This window comes from Marmota monax, unplaced genomic scaffold, assembly GCF_021218885.2.
Source record: "Marmota monax isolate L192 unplaced genomic scaffold, Marmota_monax_Labrador192_F-V1.1 WCK01_AAM20220418_F8-fsc00008, whole genome shotgun sequence".
In the NCBI taxonomy this organism is placed as follows: domain Eukaryota; kingdom Metazoa; phylum Chordata; class Mammalia; order Rodentia; family Sciuridae; genus Marmota; species Marmota monax.
In genome coordinates, this window is record NW_026694432.1 from 9,943,081 (window position 1) to 9,958,422 (window position 15,342).

At 37.9% G+C, this 15,342-nt stretch overlaps 1 protein-coding gene across 3 annotated transcripts in view; it reads left to right on the forward strand.

The window, feature by feature from the left end:
• The window catches only part of Trit1 (tRNA isopentenyltransferase 1), a 49,707-nt gene that overhangs the window by 6,014 nt on the left and 28,351 nt on the right, over positions 1–15,342 (forward strand). Inside the window, exon 2 of one of the 3 annotated variants that reach the window (XM_058570861.1) lies at positions 3,697–3,762. The exons of 1 other annotated variant lie outside the window; for it this stretch is intronic. Coding sequence is in view for 1 of the 2 variants with exons in the window: in XM_046469134.2 (XP_046325090.1) it covers positions 3,851–3,853 (3 nt within the window). In the remaining variant the exon portion in view is untranslated. Of the gene's footprint in view, positions 1–3,696; positions 3,763–3,833; positions 3,854–15,342 lie in introns of those variants that run through there. One more of the 3 variants, XM_046469134.2, reaches the window with a different exon arrangement.

Sequence of the window (15,342 nt, forward strand, 5' to 3'; positions counted from 1 at the left end):
CTTTTCACATTAAGCAAAAGGTAAGAGGAAAGTGGACAGTGTGCATGTGCATAGGACTCCACCAGGAAAGGTGGTCTGGAGGGAAAAACTTCAGAAAATTTTATTGAACTTTGAAAATTACGGAAACTGGATTAATGGTGAAATACACCAGTCACAATAGGACAAATATTCTATGAATGCAGTGAAAAGTACTTGCTTTTGTAAACACTGAATAAGTAGGTGCTTTAGGTATTGAAGTAGCTCTATGAGGTAAAACCATAATACAGTGGTTAAGGGTCTAGAGCAGTAATTTTGTCTTGGAGCCAGAAATATAGTGACTTGTATCTATAGCTACCTAGCGACTGAAGGTCCTGCCTTGCCTCTGGCTTCTCACTATTCTGCATGTAATTTGTGGAATGGAGTGTCAGAATTGCTTTCTGAGGAATTACACAATTAGGGACTCCTGTTGGGTTCTACTGTGGATTTCTGCACAGCCAAACTGACAAGTGAGAAACCTTTGTGCTTAATTTTCTGTTTTTTTCCAAACCCTGGTTGTTTTGCAAATTATAGGAACATGACTATTCTCATTCAGTAGTGAGAGTTTGAATTCAAGTAGAGACTGGTAATATAATCCCTGTTTTCCAGGATGGAAAAACTGAGGTACAGAAAGATTAAAGAGCTGACTAGAGATCATACTGTAAAAGACTCGCACACCAGGGAATTGGATCTGGGTCTTCTAACTCATTTGTAGAGTCTGATATATTGCAGAAAGATGATACTGAAGGTCTTCTTTTCAGTCTGAGTCATCTCCTTGGCATGTAAATTCAAGGTACAATGCTTTGCCTTCAGTGACTGGATGAAACATTATACTGAGAAACTTGAAGGCACTTGCCAAACATGTACAGTGACTGCCTGGAAATACAGACTACCGACTATATGCTGAGAGAAAATAAACAAAGTGTTCCGTTTGGGTTTATAGAGAGGAAGTATTTCTGATGCTTTAATTCTTCAAGCCCTGTGGAGAAGCAGTAGTCAGACATAGGAGCACAGTTCCCTTTGTGTTTGTCTAAACTTACAAGAGGAGAAGCAAATGATTTTTGGCAGTCTGACTAGTAAGCAGGGTATGTGTCATCTAACAGATGTGGAACTCTGTGTTCTTTTTTATCTGCTTTGGGACATAGTTTAGGAATAGTGTTTTGTACTAAAGGAATGTCTGTCTGATAGTACTCAAGGGCGATTTGAGATGCATGGGGGAGGGATGTGAAAGGGGAGATGGGATGGTGGATCATAGTAGTTTAATAGGACATGAAATAAAAGGTGCAGAGACCTACTGGCCAGGAGAGATGGGGCCTATCCAGAGGCTTTTGCCACAGTTGGCAGAGCAGTGTTTTAAAAAGGACTGAGACTGACAAGAGGCTGAGAGGGAAATCTGAAGGCTTTTGTCTCTTGTACAATATATGTGTGAATGATGTTTTCTAGGTTCTTTGATTCACCTCCATTGTAAGTAAATTTAGTTTTTTTGGCTACAGTGTTAAACTGGGTAGGCTGTACATATATGATCACTTTTTTTTGCAGCTAATGGGAGAACTCTGAAGTCAGACTTTCCATGTTATATAAGGAAAGGGAAGTGACTACTGGCCAAATGGGAAACCACAGGAGAGCACAAACAAGGCTTGCAAATTCAGATTCCTTTGATGAGGTGCTGCCCTAATGCTGCAGTGCCTGGGGTGGGGTGTTGAAGCAACTTCCCTTCCAAAAGAAATATATATTTGAAAGGTTAAAGTTACTTGGGATGTATATAGAATTCATGTATGTGCTAATGTGATATAAATGAATTGGGTTCTCATGTCATCTGTTCAATTCTTGAGATAGATTTAAATCAGAACAGGATTCTGTTTGCCACAATTCTTACCTTTGGGGCCCTGCTTCTGAGTAGGTGCCTTACTGCTTCATCCCATTGTGGCAGCTAGAGGGGAAGCCTCCACTACTGCACAATGAATGATGAAAATAATAATACTGAAGGTGGGTGTGTGGCATATGTCTGTAATCCTGGCCTTTCAGGAAACTAAGGCAGAAAGATTGAAAGTTTGAGGCCAGCCTTAGCAATTTACTGAGATCTCAGCAACTTAGCGAGACCTTGTCTCAGACTAAAAATTAAAAAAAAAAAAAAAAAGGACATGTATCTCAGTGGTAAAGCACCCCCCCCCCCCGTTCAATCGCTATTCCAAAAAAAAAAGAAAGAAAAGAATAAGGATGAAAAAAATAACATATATATATTAGGCACTGTTCTGAAAGTTTGATATATGTTACGTATGTTACATGTTTTAATATCCTTACCACAACCTTTTGAGATAGGCACTATTATTATTTTATCCTACCAAAAATTACTTTCTTGAATTCTTACCTTGTGCTGTTCTATATTGTCCCTTCAGCTCCTCCTGTTTGTTTACACATTTGTCTCCCACCCCATTCTTTTTCTCCATAGCACTTTGTACATTTTATCAGGCACAGAAGAAGGAAGAATATTCCTGACAAAAATAACAGCAACAAAGTGGAGGAAGGGTTCTTTTATATGTTTTCAAGGAATGGCCAGCAACTATTCAGAATACTTGAGAGATAGTCATAGGAGATGAAACTAAAAATACAGGTCCTGGTCACAGATTGTTGAGGTCCCTAAAAGCTATGCCATGAAGTCTGGGGTTTTAAACAGGGAAGCAGTTGTAAATCTATTTTACAAAGTTAACTCCAGTGGCTGGGTAGAGATGGGTTAAAGAAAGGAAAACAGTTCAGCATTCTGTTACATTAGCCTAGATCAGAGGGACTGGAGTTAGGCTGTGGCTGGAGAGAAGAGGTAACCATTTTGACATTTTCAAAACAAACCAATAGTTATTGAATTGGAAGCATTTGGGGGAAAACAAAAGATAAGAACAAAGCCTTTTTTGTGTTTGGAAAAAAAATGAGACATGCTTATTGAAAAAAATTTCCAAATGAGAAAAGTACAAAGAAAATATAGTCTCTGCATCCAGGGGTGACTATCTACTCCCCCTCCCATGCTAGGATTGACCCCAGGGGCCCTTTACTAGCCCCCTTTTAAAAAAGTATTTTATCTTTTTTTTTTTTTTTTTTGTACTGGGATGGAACCCAGGGGCACTTAACTGCTGAGTCATATTATAAGACCTTTTTATTTTTTATTTTGAGACAGGGTCTTAGCTAAGTTGCTGAGGCTGGCCTTGAACTTCTGATCTTCTGCCTCAGCCTCCTGAGTTGCTAGGATTACAAGCATGCCACCACCACTCCTAGTTTACACATTGCTTTTTTTTTTTTTAATAATGTTATGGATTTTTTGTTAATGTATATAACTCTATATTAGAGGTCTCAATCTGGAGCAGTTTTGCCTTCCAAGGAACATTTGGCAATTGCTGGAAACATTTTTGGTTGTAATAACTGAGACCAGGTAGATTCCTGGCCTTCAGTGGGTAAAGGCAAAAGACATTGCTAAACATCCTGCTGGGCATAAGACAGCCCCCCACAACAAAGAATTATCTGTCTCAAAATAGCAATAGTACTGAGGTTGAGAAACAACGTTCTACATTATTACTAGTTTTAAAATTTTGAAATAACTGTAGATTTACACAAGAGTTTTAAAGATGGTACACAAAGTTCTTCTATACTCTTTTTTTTTTTTTTTTAATTTTAAATATTTATTTATTTTTTTAGTTCTCGGCGGACACAACATCTTTGTATGTGGTGCTGAGGATCGAACCCGGGCCGCACGCATGACAGGCAAGCGCGCTGCTGCTTGAGCCACATCCCCAGCCCCTCTTCTATACTCTCTATCTAGCTTGAACTAACATTAACATCTTACATTATCATGGTATGTTTATAAAAACTAGGAAATTGACATAGATATGATACTGTTAACTAAACTGTAGACTTGGATTTTACCAGTTTTCCACCAATGTCCCTTTTCTGTTATGGATCCAACTTGGGATTCCGTATTGCATCTAGTCATCATGTGTCCTTATCTCCAATCTTGGGCAGTATTTTAGTCTTTCCTTGTCTTTCACGTCCTTGATACTTTTTTCCCCCTAGTACTGGGGATTGAACTCAAGGGCACTTGACCACTGAGCCACATCCCCAGCCCTGTTTTGTATTTTATTTAGAGAAAGGGTCTCACTGAATTGCTTAGTGCCTTGTTTTTGCTGAGACTGGCTTTGAACTTGGGATCCTCCTGCTTGAGTGCTGGGTTTACAGGTGTGCACCACCAAGCCCGGCCCCTTTTTATTTTTTTGAGGCAGGTTCTCACTAACTTGTCCAGGCTGGTCTTAAACTTGTAATCTTCCTGCCTCAGCCTCCCGAGTAGCTGGAATTGCAGGTGTGATTGAATTACATATCTGCCTGACTTTCCTTGATACTTTTGAAAGGTAATGGCCAGCTCTTTTTTAGATGTCCTTTATTTGGGGTTTTGTTTCTCAGGATTAGATAGGCATTATAGATTTGGGGAAAACAAAGAAATGAAGTACCTTTGTCATTGCAACATATCTCACTGCATGGTATCATTATGGTGATGCTAACCTTGATCATTTAGTTAAGATTGTGTGTGGCTGCCAGGTTTCTCCACTGTGAACTCATGTTTTTTTTTTTTTTTTCCTTTTGTATGCTATTTTGCCTTTCCATTTTCATAATATGATAGTATTCATTTACTAGAAATGAGTTGCCAAGTTTGTTCTACACTGAATGGGAGAATTAAGCCTGACTTCCTGAAGGGAGGAATATAAAGAATTTGTGGACACATTGAAAACACCGCAGTAATTAATATGTATTTCAGGGGAGGTACTTAGAGGTTATGCAAATATCCCATTTCTCCTTAAGTTGCTCACACTGATTTTAGCATTCATCAGCAAATCTTTCCTGTCGTAATTGCTATAGTAATTTTCCTTATTCCTTCTCTTTAGTAATTGAAATTCTTTAAAGAAGACTTGTCCTGCTGGGTGTAGTGGTTTATGCCTGTAATGCATAAATAATAATACTCTAGAGGCTGAGGCAGGAGGATTGCAAGTTTGAGCAGCCTGAGCAATTTAGCAAGACTCAGTCTCAAAATAAAAAGGGGTGCAGTTATGGCTCAGTTGTAAAGTGCCTCTGGGTTCAATTCCCCCCCCCCCAAAAAAAAGACTTGTTTTTTCTCTTCTATTTATACCATTTACTTAACATATCATTATGGATATTTATTTTTTGTTTGATTTATAATCTAGTACTGTGTTTATGTATGCATGTGATTGCTATATGTAAAATATATAGATGATAAATTACTTGGTGGTGCTGAGAATCAGACCCAGGCCCTTGGCATGCTAGGCAAGCACTCCACTAGGAACTACACTCCTACCCCCAGCCTGTTATTTTTATTTGCTTGCTTGTTCTCTCTCTCTCTCTCTCTCTCTCTCTCTCTCTCTCTCTCTCTCTCTCTTTCTCTCTCTCTCTCTCTCTCTCTCTCTCTCTCTTCTAAAATTGTTCCATCTTGCTTGCTCTCTGGCACTATAAGATATTTCTTGTCCCTCAGTTGGAAGAATTAAGAAATATATATGTGTACACTAATTCATGTATACATACTTATATATATATATTTATATTTCTGTGTCTATCTGTATATAAAAGTAAGCATTAATTTATATCAGTATCTCTCACACTAATCCAGAACAACAGGGTTCATTCTGGGCTTCTCTGCTTATTTGTGATTTCTTTCTTTGAGAACAAGAATCTGGCTTTTGTTTTATATATTTACTTATTTATGTAACCTGAAAAGTAGTTTCAGTGGTTACTTCTGTGAGAAAGGGATTCACCAACTAGAGTACAGTGTGTACATTTTTTTTTTTTAGCCTTATAGTATCAAGTAATAACATTGTTTACAAAGTTATTTAGGTCAGCTCCTTTCTTTTTTTTGCCCCCTTACCCCCAACAGTGAAATTATGTCTGACATTTTTAATACAGTTAGATTCATTTGTTGCAGTCTGTAGTCTATCCTTGGTTCTCCAGACATTCCTATTATTTTGAAATTTGCATTTAAGGAAAGTGTACTCTTTGTTGTGTAAGCCCCCCCCCCCCCCACACACACACACTGGGATTTGAATCCAGTAGTGCTATACCACTAAGCTATAGTCTACTCCTTTTTAAATTTTGTTTTGAGTCAGGGTCTCACTATATTGTCCAAATTGGCCTCAAATTTATGATCCTCCTGTCTCATCCTTCCAAGTAGCTGAGATTGCAGGTGAGCACCACCACAACCAGTTTTATACAGTTCTATGGTATGTGTGTGTGTGTGTGTGTGTGTGTGTGTTTCTTATTTTGGTAAATGTTGGGGATTGAACTCAGTGCTTCATGTATGCCAGGAAAGCTCTTTTATCTCTGAGCCATATCCCAGCCCCAGAGGATATATTTATTTTGTTATTTTGCTTATTGAGATTAAAGTCCATGTAACATCGATCTCTTTAAAATGAACAATGCAGTGGCATAATCACAACATTATATAGTCAATATTTGTGTCCGGTTGCAAAACATTTTCCTCATCCTGAAAAGAAAATTCCATACCCGTTAAGCAGTTATTCTCATTTCAGTTTTCCCTCAATTCCCAGCAATCACCAATCTGCTTTTTTCTCTATAATCTAATCTGAGTTTATATATTAATAGGATCATACAATATGTAACCTTTTGTATCTGATTTCTTTCACTTACATTAGTTGTAGTGTATAGTCAATACTTTATTCCTTTTTATGGTTGAATAATATTATATGTGTAGACCACAATTGGTTTATCTCTTGATGGACATTAGCACTTTTAAGCTGTTGTAAATGTGCTGCTGGGATGGGGATGTAGCTCAATGGCAGAGTACTTGTCTCAGGTATGCAAGGGCCTGGTTTCAATACCCAGCACAAAAAACAAGCAAAAAAGGGCTGCTGTGAGCATACATAAGTCTGAATTTGTTTGATTACTTATTTTCAGTTTTATTTCTTTTAATTATTTTGGATATCTACCTAGGAATGGAATTGCTGGATCATGTAATTCTGTGTTTAATTTTGAGGAACTGCCTGTTTTCCACAGTGGCTACCCCATTTTACATTCCCACCAGTAGTGTATTAGGGTACCAGTATCTCCATATCTTCTCCAATACTTTTTTTTTTTAATTATAGCCAGCCTAGTGGGTATGAAGGTGGTATCTAATTGTGGTTTTGATTTTTATTTCCATGATGATGAATGATGGTGTGTTTGTTGGCCATTTGTGTCTTTGGAAAACTGTCTATTCAGGTCCTTTGCTCTTGTTTTTAAATTGGGTTTGTCTTTACATTTTGATACATATTGACATACTGCTTTCAAGAAAGTTTGTTCCCTTCACTCTTAAAATTTTGTATGTTACCCATCTTTTTCATTCTGGTAAACAATTAGGTTTCTTTCTCTCTCTTTTTTTTCTGTACTATGGATTGAACCCTGGAAAGTTTTACCCTTGAGCCACATCATCATTCCTTTTTAAATTTTTATTTTGAGACAGGGTCTCACTAAGTTGCTAAGGGTCTTTCTAAATTACTGGCTTTGAACTTGTGATCCTGCCACAGCCTCTCAAACTGCTGAGATTATAGGCATGCACCACTGTGCCTGGCTTAAATTTATATATCCTTGCATGCTTTTTTAGTTTTAGTGTTGATTGATTGATTTTTATGATACTGGGGATTGAACCCAGGGCACTTTACTGCTGAGCAATATTCCTTGTCCTTTTTATTTTGAGACAGGATTTCACTAAATTGTCCAGGCTACCTTGAACTTGTCATCCTCTTGCCTCACTCTCTGGAGTAGCTGGGATTATAGGTGTGTGTCACAGTGCCCAGTTTACCATTCTTTTATAAAGAATCATGTCTGGGCTGGGGATGTGGCTCAAGCGGTAGCGCGCTCGCCTGGCATGCGTGCGGCCCGGGTTCGATCCTCAGCACCACGTACAAAGATGTTGTGTCAAACAAAGATGTTGTGTCCGCTGATGACTAAAAAATAAATATTAAAAAGTTCTCTCTCTCTCTCTCTTTAAAAAAAAATAAAATAAAGATGTCTGAAATCTATAATCCTTTGAGCTATTGGAATTTACAGATTGAATAATGAAGTCATGATTTCTCTAGTGTTAGTGAACATATACTTAGGTCTTCCTTGACTTCTGTGCCTGTTGCTCTTTCTTGGAGTGCCCTGTACATACTTGGAGATAAGTTTGAGGTCCTGCATTGTCCAGGTTTAGGTCTGTATTCCTTTTGTTAGCTACTCAGTTTCCTTGTCTTGCATGTGCTCACTTCCATGCACACCCCCCCACCCCTTTTTTCTGTTGTCTCATTTACATCTCACTGCCTAGCACAGTATTTCTAACAGTGGTTATGAACCCTTGCTGCCCATTAGAATTACCCAGAGAGTATTAAAAATACTGATACATAGGCTTACAGCAGTCATTAAATATCTATTGATTAACATTAAATGCTAATTAATGTCTATCTTCAGATGTCAGTATCTCTCTAAATTTAGTCTTTAAGGTCTTCATTCAGCCTGGTAGACACTTTATTTTTTTTGGTACCTGGACCAAAAAATCTCAAGGGTACTCAACCACTGAGCCACATCCCCAGCCCTATTTTGTATTTTATTTAGAGACAGGGTCTCACTGAGTTACTTAGCACCTCGATGTTACTGAGGCTGGCTTTGAATTTATAATCCTCTAGTTTAGCCTCCTGAGCCGCTGGGATTACAGGCCTACACCATCGTGCCTGGCTGGTAGACACTTTTATTTACTGGGAGAACAGGGTTTAAGTCTCAACTTTGCTACTAACTCACTATATGTGTGTGAGTTATATAACTCACTATATATGTGTGTGTGTGTGTGTATGTGTGTGTATTTATATAAATAAACCTGAACAAATCACTGACTTTTGGGGAGGGGATTTGTTTCCTCTTTGGATATGTTAGGGTGGAGAAACTCATGGGATTAAATCAGGAACTGTGGGTCTTTCAACTGTTTTTTTTTTTTTTTTTTCCCCCAGTACTGGTGATTGAAGCCAGGGGCACTCTACTGCTGGAGCTCCATTCCCAGTCCTTTTTATTTTTAATTTTGAAAAAGGGACTCACTAAGTTGCACCAACTGGCTTTGAACTTGCAATCCTTCTGGTACAATGTCCCAAGTAACTGCCACCATACCTAGTTTAGTATTTTATGGTTCTTTTCTTCAAACCCAACTTAGCCAGAGGTCTCACTTCCAGGATCCAAGGATTAAGCTTATCTGCTTGGCACTGCTCTAAACATTTTAAATGTATTAACTCTGATCCTCGTAATAACTAATAAGCAGTGTAGATGCTCTTGTTATCCCCATTTTACAGATAAGGAAACTTGAGGCAAAGCAAACTAGATATTTAACCTGGGTATTTATTCAGCTGGGTAGTAGGTCCAAAATTTGAAACCAGACAGTGTGGTACCTTTATACTAGACGGCATTCTCAGCTTAGATATACACATGCAAATAATGAAGCACGTCAGATAACATACTTTATTATAGGTATCTTAAGGTAACATATCGCCAAAATTATCAAAAATGGGCCCATTTTAAGGCCCTAAAGATGGTCACAGAATGGCAACTTTATTATGAGCTTTATTTTCTCAAACTGAGTCCTTTGTTTCTGTATCTGTATCAGTCACGGTGGCATTGTCTGTGAATATATTTTTCACCTTCTCTCATAATTGCTCTTGAGAACCTGGAAAGGGTTCAGCTTATTTTCTCTTTGATTTCTGAAATTTTGTTTCACTTTAGTATGAATTCATTACTTCAAGCAAAGAAACAGACCAGCCTCAAAGAGAGGTAAAAATTCTTCTGGGAAGAGGCAGCAGAAACAATTGGGGTATAGGCAGATCATCCAGGATTGAGTGTGTTCTTTACTACTGGCCAATTATATATGGCTAGGGCACTCTCTGAACCACAGCCTTCTCAAGTATAAAGTGACAAGTGACTGAATTGAATGGGTGACCTCTGAATTTCCTTAAAGCCATACTTCTCTAGTCTTTGCATGCAGATTTCTAAGCAGCCACCGTGGAGGCTTGGTATTGCAAAGTTTCTCATGTTTTATCTTTAAAGTATGTGCCAATGTTGTATTCTCTGCCTTAATCTCTTCATATTTAGATGTAAAAATGACTCAAAAATTTTTTTATCACTTAGTAAAGTGGTCTAGAAGAGTGCATCACATATATTATGCACTTCTCAGTTTGAAAAGTATGACCTTATATGATTCTAGCCTCTTTTCTCTTAAAGAGATACACCGAGAGGAAGACTAAAAACCATGATCTACACTATACATTCCAAACCATTCCTCTCACCACACGAACTTAGCAGGGCAGGTAGAGAAGTTCTCCTGCTTTCTGAGCATCTTAATCTGTCAAGTTTATTCAGCAGGTTTGCAGTTGAATTTTTGCTGAGCAAAACTAAAAGGCATAATTGCCCATGAAGTTCCTGCAGCTGATTCATTCTTTCTAACTAAATAAAGTTGTAATTTTTTTTAAAAAAAGTTTTTCTTTTAAGAAAGCAAAGTTAGCTAGGAGATCAACCTTTTCCCTGCTCTTCAACATTTCTTTAATTGAATTTAACTAAATTCCTTTAAAGGAATTTTTTTCCCTTTCACCCATCTATGCCCAAACTTTTCTTTTTTTCCCCCTGAAGCATGGACTGTTAGAACTAGAAGTAATGTTGAATATGAAAAACTTGAGGTTCCAGGATAGAAAGTGATTTCCCAAAGTCATAAAGCTGATTCATTTGGAACAGGAACTAGCAACAAGGTGGGAAAAGAACACTGTGAGGTCAGAAGACATGGATTCACAGTTTGTCACTAACTACCTGTGTGACTTTGGGTAGATTTCCTAATGTATCTGAGTTTCAATAAGGATGTGAAAGGATAGAACCTAGCAGTCTATACTTCATACATGGAGTAGTCATTGAATATTTTTCTTAGATGTGCTGGGGCTAGAGGTACATGTATAATTTCTTCCCTTAGAATTTGTAGTCTTTTGGGGAAGATAGAACTTTTGTAAAGTCATATACAGAAAGTTCCGTCAAAAAAGAAACTGCAGGGTGCTGTAGAAACAGAGGATAGCAAAGATAGGGAGAAGATGGGAAGAGATCTTAGGGACAGCTTTCAAAAAGAAGTGATGCTAGGGACTGGTATTGTAGCTCAGTAGTGGAGTGCTTGCTTAGCAATTGTGAGGCACTGGGTTTGATTCTTAGCACCAAATATAAATAAGTAAAAAATAAAAGTCAATTGACAACTAAAAAATTAGTTAAAAAAAAAAAGACAAGTGATGCTAAAGCATTTGGGGCTGGATGGGATCCGATTTTCATTTTAGAAAGATGCAGTTTGGATATAATAAGTTGGAGAAGTTATACGCTAAAGGTAGGAAGATCAGTAAGGAAACTGATAGACTAATCTGTTTGAGAAATTTTGAAGACTCTAGTTGATGTAATGGCAGTGGGAAATGTGATGATGGTGGATTTTTGAGATAATACATGGTTTTAGGAACTAGTGTGGACAGAAGTGGAGATAGATGGAAAACATGGGAAGAAAGAGATACTAAGAGTGCTTCAAGGGGCTGGGGATGTAGCTCAAGCGGTAGCGCGCTCGCCTGGCATGCGTGTGGCCTGGGTTCGATCCTCAGCACCACGTACAAACAAAGATGTTGTGTCCACCGATAACTAAAAAACAAATATTAAAAAAAATTATTAAAAAAGAGTGCTTCAAAATTTTTGGTTATCTAGGTGATTTATCTAAGTATGGATGAGAAGATAATAAATTCAGTTTTGAACACTTTAGGTTTCAGGTGCCTGTTTGAGGTAATGATTATATGACATGGTGGTGAAGATGATAATGATAGCTAGCTAACTAAATAACACTATTGGCTGCCTCTAGGGGAAGGCCTTATTCCATATGCTTTGCATATATTAAACATTTAATCATCACAATAATACTTTGAGGCTAGAGTTAATATTATCTCACTATATAAATGAGGGATCCTGTCATTGGTATTTCAGCTGATTGTATGATCTCAGAAGGTTGAGCTAACTTCTCAACCTCCCACTTCCTGGTGTATTATCTCAATTTTATAGCCTTGAAGACTGTTCTTTTAAACTCCTGATTTGGGGGCTGGGGATGTGGCTCAAGCGGTAGCGCGCTCGCCTGGCATGCGTGCAGCCCGGATTCAATCCTCAGCACCACATACAAACAAAGATGTTGTGTCCGCCAAAAACTAAAAAATAAATATTAAAATTCTCTCTCTCAAAAATAAATAAATAAATAAATAAATAAACTCCCGATTTGCTGGTATATCTATTGTGAGCTTGACTGTTGCAATCTGGGCACAGAGAAGTTAAGTAACTTGCCAAAGGTTACATAGCTATTAAGTGGTGGAGCCAGGACCTAAATCTGGGCAGTCCAGCTCCAGAGTCTTTACTGTTAACTTCTTCATCATACTATACAGCTTTCATTGATTACAACAACATCTAGGTTAGGTATCACAAGAGATAACTCCTGAAATCCACATCCACAACCTAGTTATCAGCACAAAAATGGTTGTAGAGTAAGTTTATATAAAAAATGGCAGGTGGATGCCATAAAGACTGCCATTTCTCAGTATTGTTGCCATGACAGACATTACTAATAGATTAGTGGTTGGCTTCAGTAGAAGAGACTGAGGAAGGTCTAGTGAAATAAGAAGAAATCCTCCAGAGAATGGTGCCACTGAAGCCTCAGGAGATTGATTTATGAAGACAAAGTTATCAGGTTATCTTTTTTCTATTACTTGTTTTTGAGAACTTGGTTGACAAGTGTTACATTTGGCAGTCATGGTTCATTACTGATTTCATTGAGTGAGATATCCATGGAATGATAGGGGGCAACAAGCAGAGAAGGTAGATGATTATATTGATCCATAAATCCAAGGATGTGGTTTTCAAGGGGTGTAATCTGTAGAGATAAGAAAGTGATTGAAGGACTTTAGGATCTAATTTGGAATGGGGAGGAAATGAAGTAAAAAAGGGGAAAATAACTTGGAGTAAAGGAACCCAGTTAGGGGCAGTCTTTTTTTTCTTGCTTGTGGACAGCTGCTATTGAGGCATCACTGCTGGTTCTGCCCTGAGTCCAAGACACTGCTGATTAGCATACTCATTAGGGCCACCTTATAGCATGGCAGCCTTAAAGGGTTGGAGCTTTAAATAGGTGACGTCTTTGGCTATACACCTAAAGATTATGGGGAGTCTCTCCAAGTGGAATTTCATTAGACAGGACTTCTCAGTTTCAGGACTATTGACATTTTGGGCCCAGATAATTCTTTGTTGAAGAGGTGGGGGTTGTTACATTGTAGGATGTTTAGCAGCATCCTTGACCTTTACCTGTTAGATGTTGGTAGTACTCCCACTCCCACAATTGTGGGACCCAAACCAAAAATGTTTCCATACATTACCAAATGTGTGTAGGTAGATAAAATCACTTCCAGTTGAGAGCCACCACTCCTGGCTTCTGCTGGTTTTCCTGGTCTCTGTTATAGGTTTCTCTAGCCTTCGTTAGCTCCTCTGGGTGCTTGAGCTCTGTTGATTTGGAGAGTTAACATTATTTCAGCCTTGTGCTCTTTTCCCACAATTTTTTGAGTCTTGAAATAAACTCTCAGCACAGGGTTTATTTCCCTGTTTGATGCCTAGAACATTAAATGTTTAATGGTTATGATATTTTGAGAAGACTACACAAACTTTGATCTCTCACTTATAAACTTTTATATCACCTCCCTTTATTTCAGTTATCTGTGTCTTTTGCCAGCTTGGATTCCTTGAAGACGAGAGCTCTTTTTAAATCTTTTTTGTATGCCTTACATATTTTTTTTTGGGGGGGGACCAGGAATTGAACTCAGGGGTACTCAACCACCGAGCCACATCCCTAGCCCTGTTTTGTATTTTATTTAGAAATAGGGTCTTTGCAATATGATTGATGTATATACATTCCATGTATGTATTATATATCAAAATGCATTCTACTGTTATCTATGACTAAAAAAATAAATAAAAATTAAAAAAAAGAGAGAGAAATAGGGTCTTTGAGTTGCTTAGCACCTTGCTGTTGCTGAGGCTGGCTTCGAACTTGTGATCCTCCTGTCTTAGCCTTCTGAGCTGCTGGGATTACATGCGTGTACCACCGCACCTGGCTCATGCCTTGCATCCTAAGGAGTACCTTGCACATCATAGACTCTTAGTAAATGTTTGCTGAGATAAGTCAACTGTGTTAGATAGTTGGCTAGGTGAGTTAAACCACTAATTTTTCAGAATATTTCAGCTGTCAGGCCTCAGAAAGAAACCAGAGGTCCCTTAATATTATCAAAATATATTGTGCTGAGTGAAGCATTTATTCACAGTAATTTCTTTTATTTATTTATTTATTTAGGCCTCCCTCAATTGCTAAGGCTGCCTTTTTTTTTTTTAAGGTCTCCTTTGAACATGCACTCCTTCTGCCTCAGCCTCCTGAGTCACTGGGATTATAGGTGTGCACCACCACACCCAGTTTATTCACAATCATTTCTGTGTACACAGTCATAGATGTCCTCTGGAAGAGGGGGATATGGAACAGTAGCATGCTGCCTTTGAAAAATAGTACAGATCATTTTAGCTTTTCCCAGCACCAGGCTATTTCACAGGCAGAACACTGAAACTATGATTGAAGTTGTATAAAAGGGGACATATGAGGCATTCAGCTGCAAACTAGGCTGACTGGGTAGAACAGTATTCTAGGCAGGTAATAAAATTCCAAGCATGAGTATGATATTTACAATATGAGTATTACCTAAACCTGAACCAAATGTGACATTTGCAAAATTAAATGGTTTCTAGCTTTGTTTAGATATTTACCTTTGATATAAATATGTATCATATTTCTGTGTTTTGATTTTTAACTATGCAGTATGATTTGAGTTGATAAATAATGTATACCTATTAAAATGAATAATTTATAACTATAGTGCAATAATTATCAAAAAGAGAAAATACCTGTGTAAGAACACCCACTTTAAGAAATAGAGCATTATCAGCTCCCAGTAATTTTGAAAATTTTATTTTATAGTTAATATGCACAGGTTTTGCCTTGTGCCTAAAAGCTATCATCCAACTCTTTTTTTTTTAAGAGAGAGAGAGAGAGAATTTTTTAATATATATTTTTTTTAGTTTTCGGTGGACACAAAATCTTTGTTTTATTTTTATGTGGTGCTGAGGATTGAACCCAGTGACCTGCGCATGCCAGGTGAGTGCGTTACCACTTGAGCCATATCCCCAGCCCTCATCCAA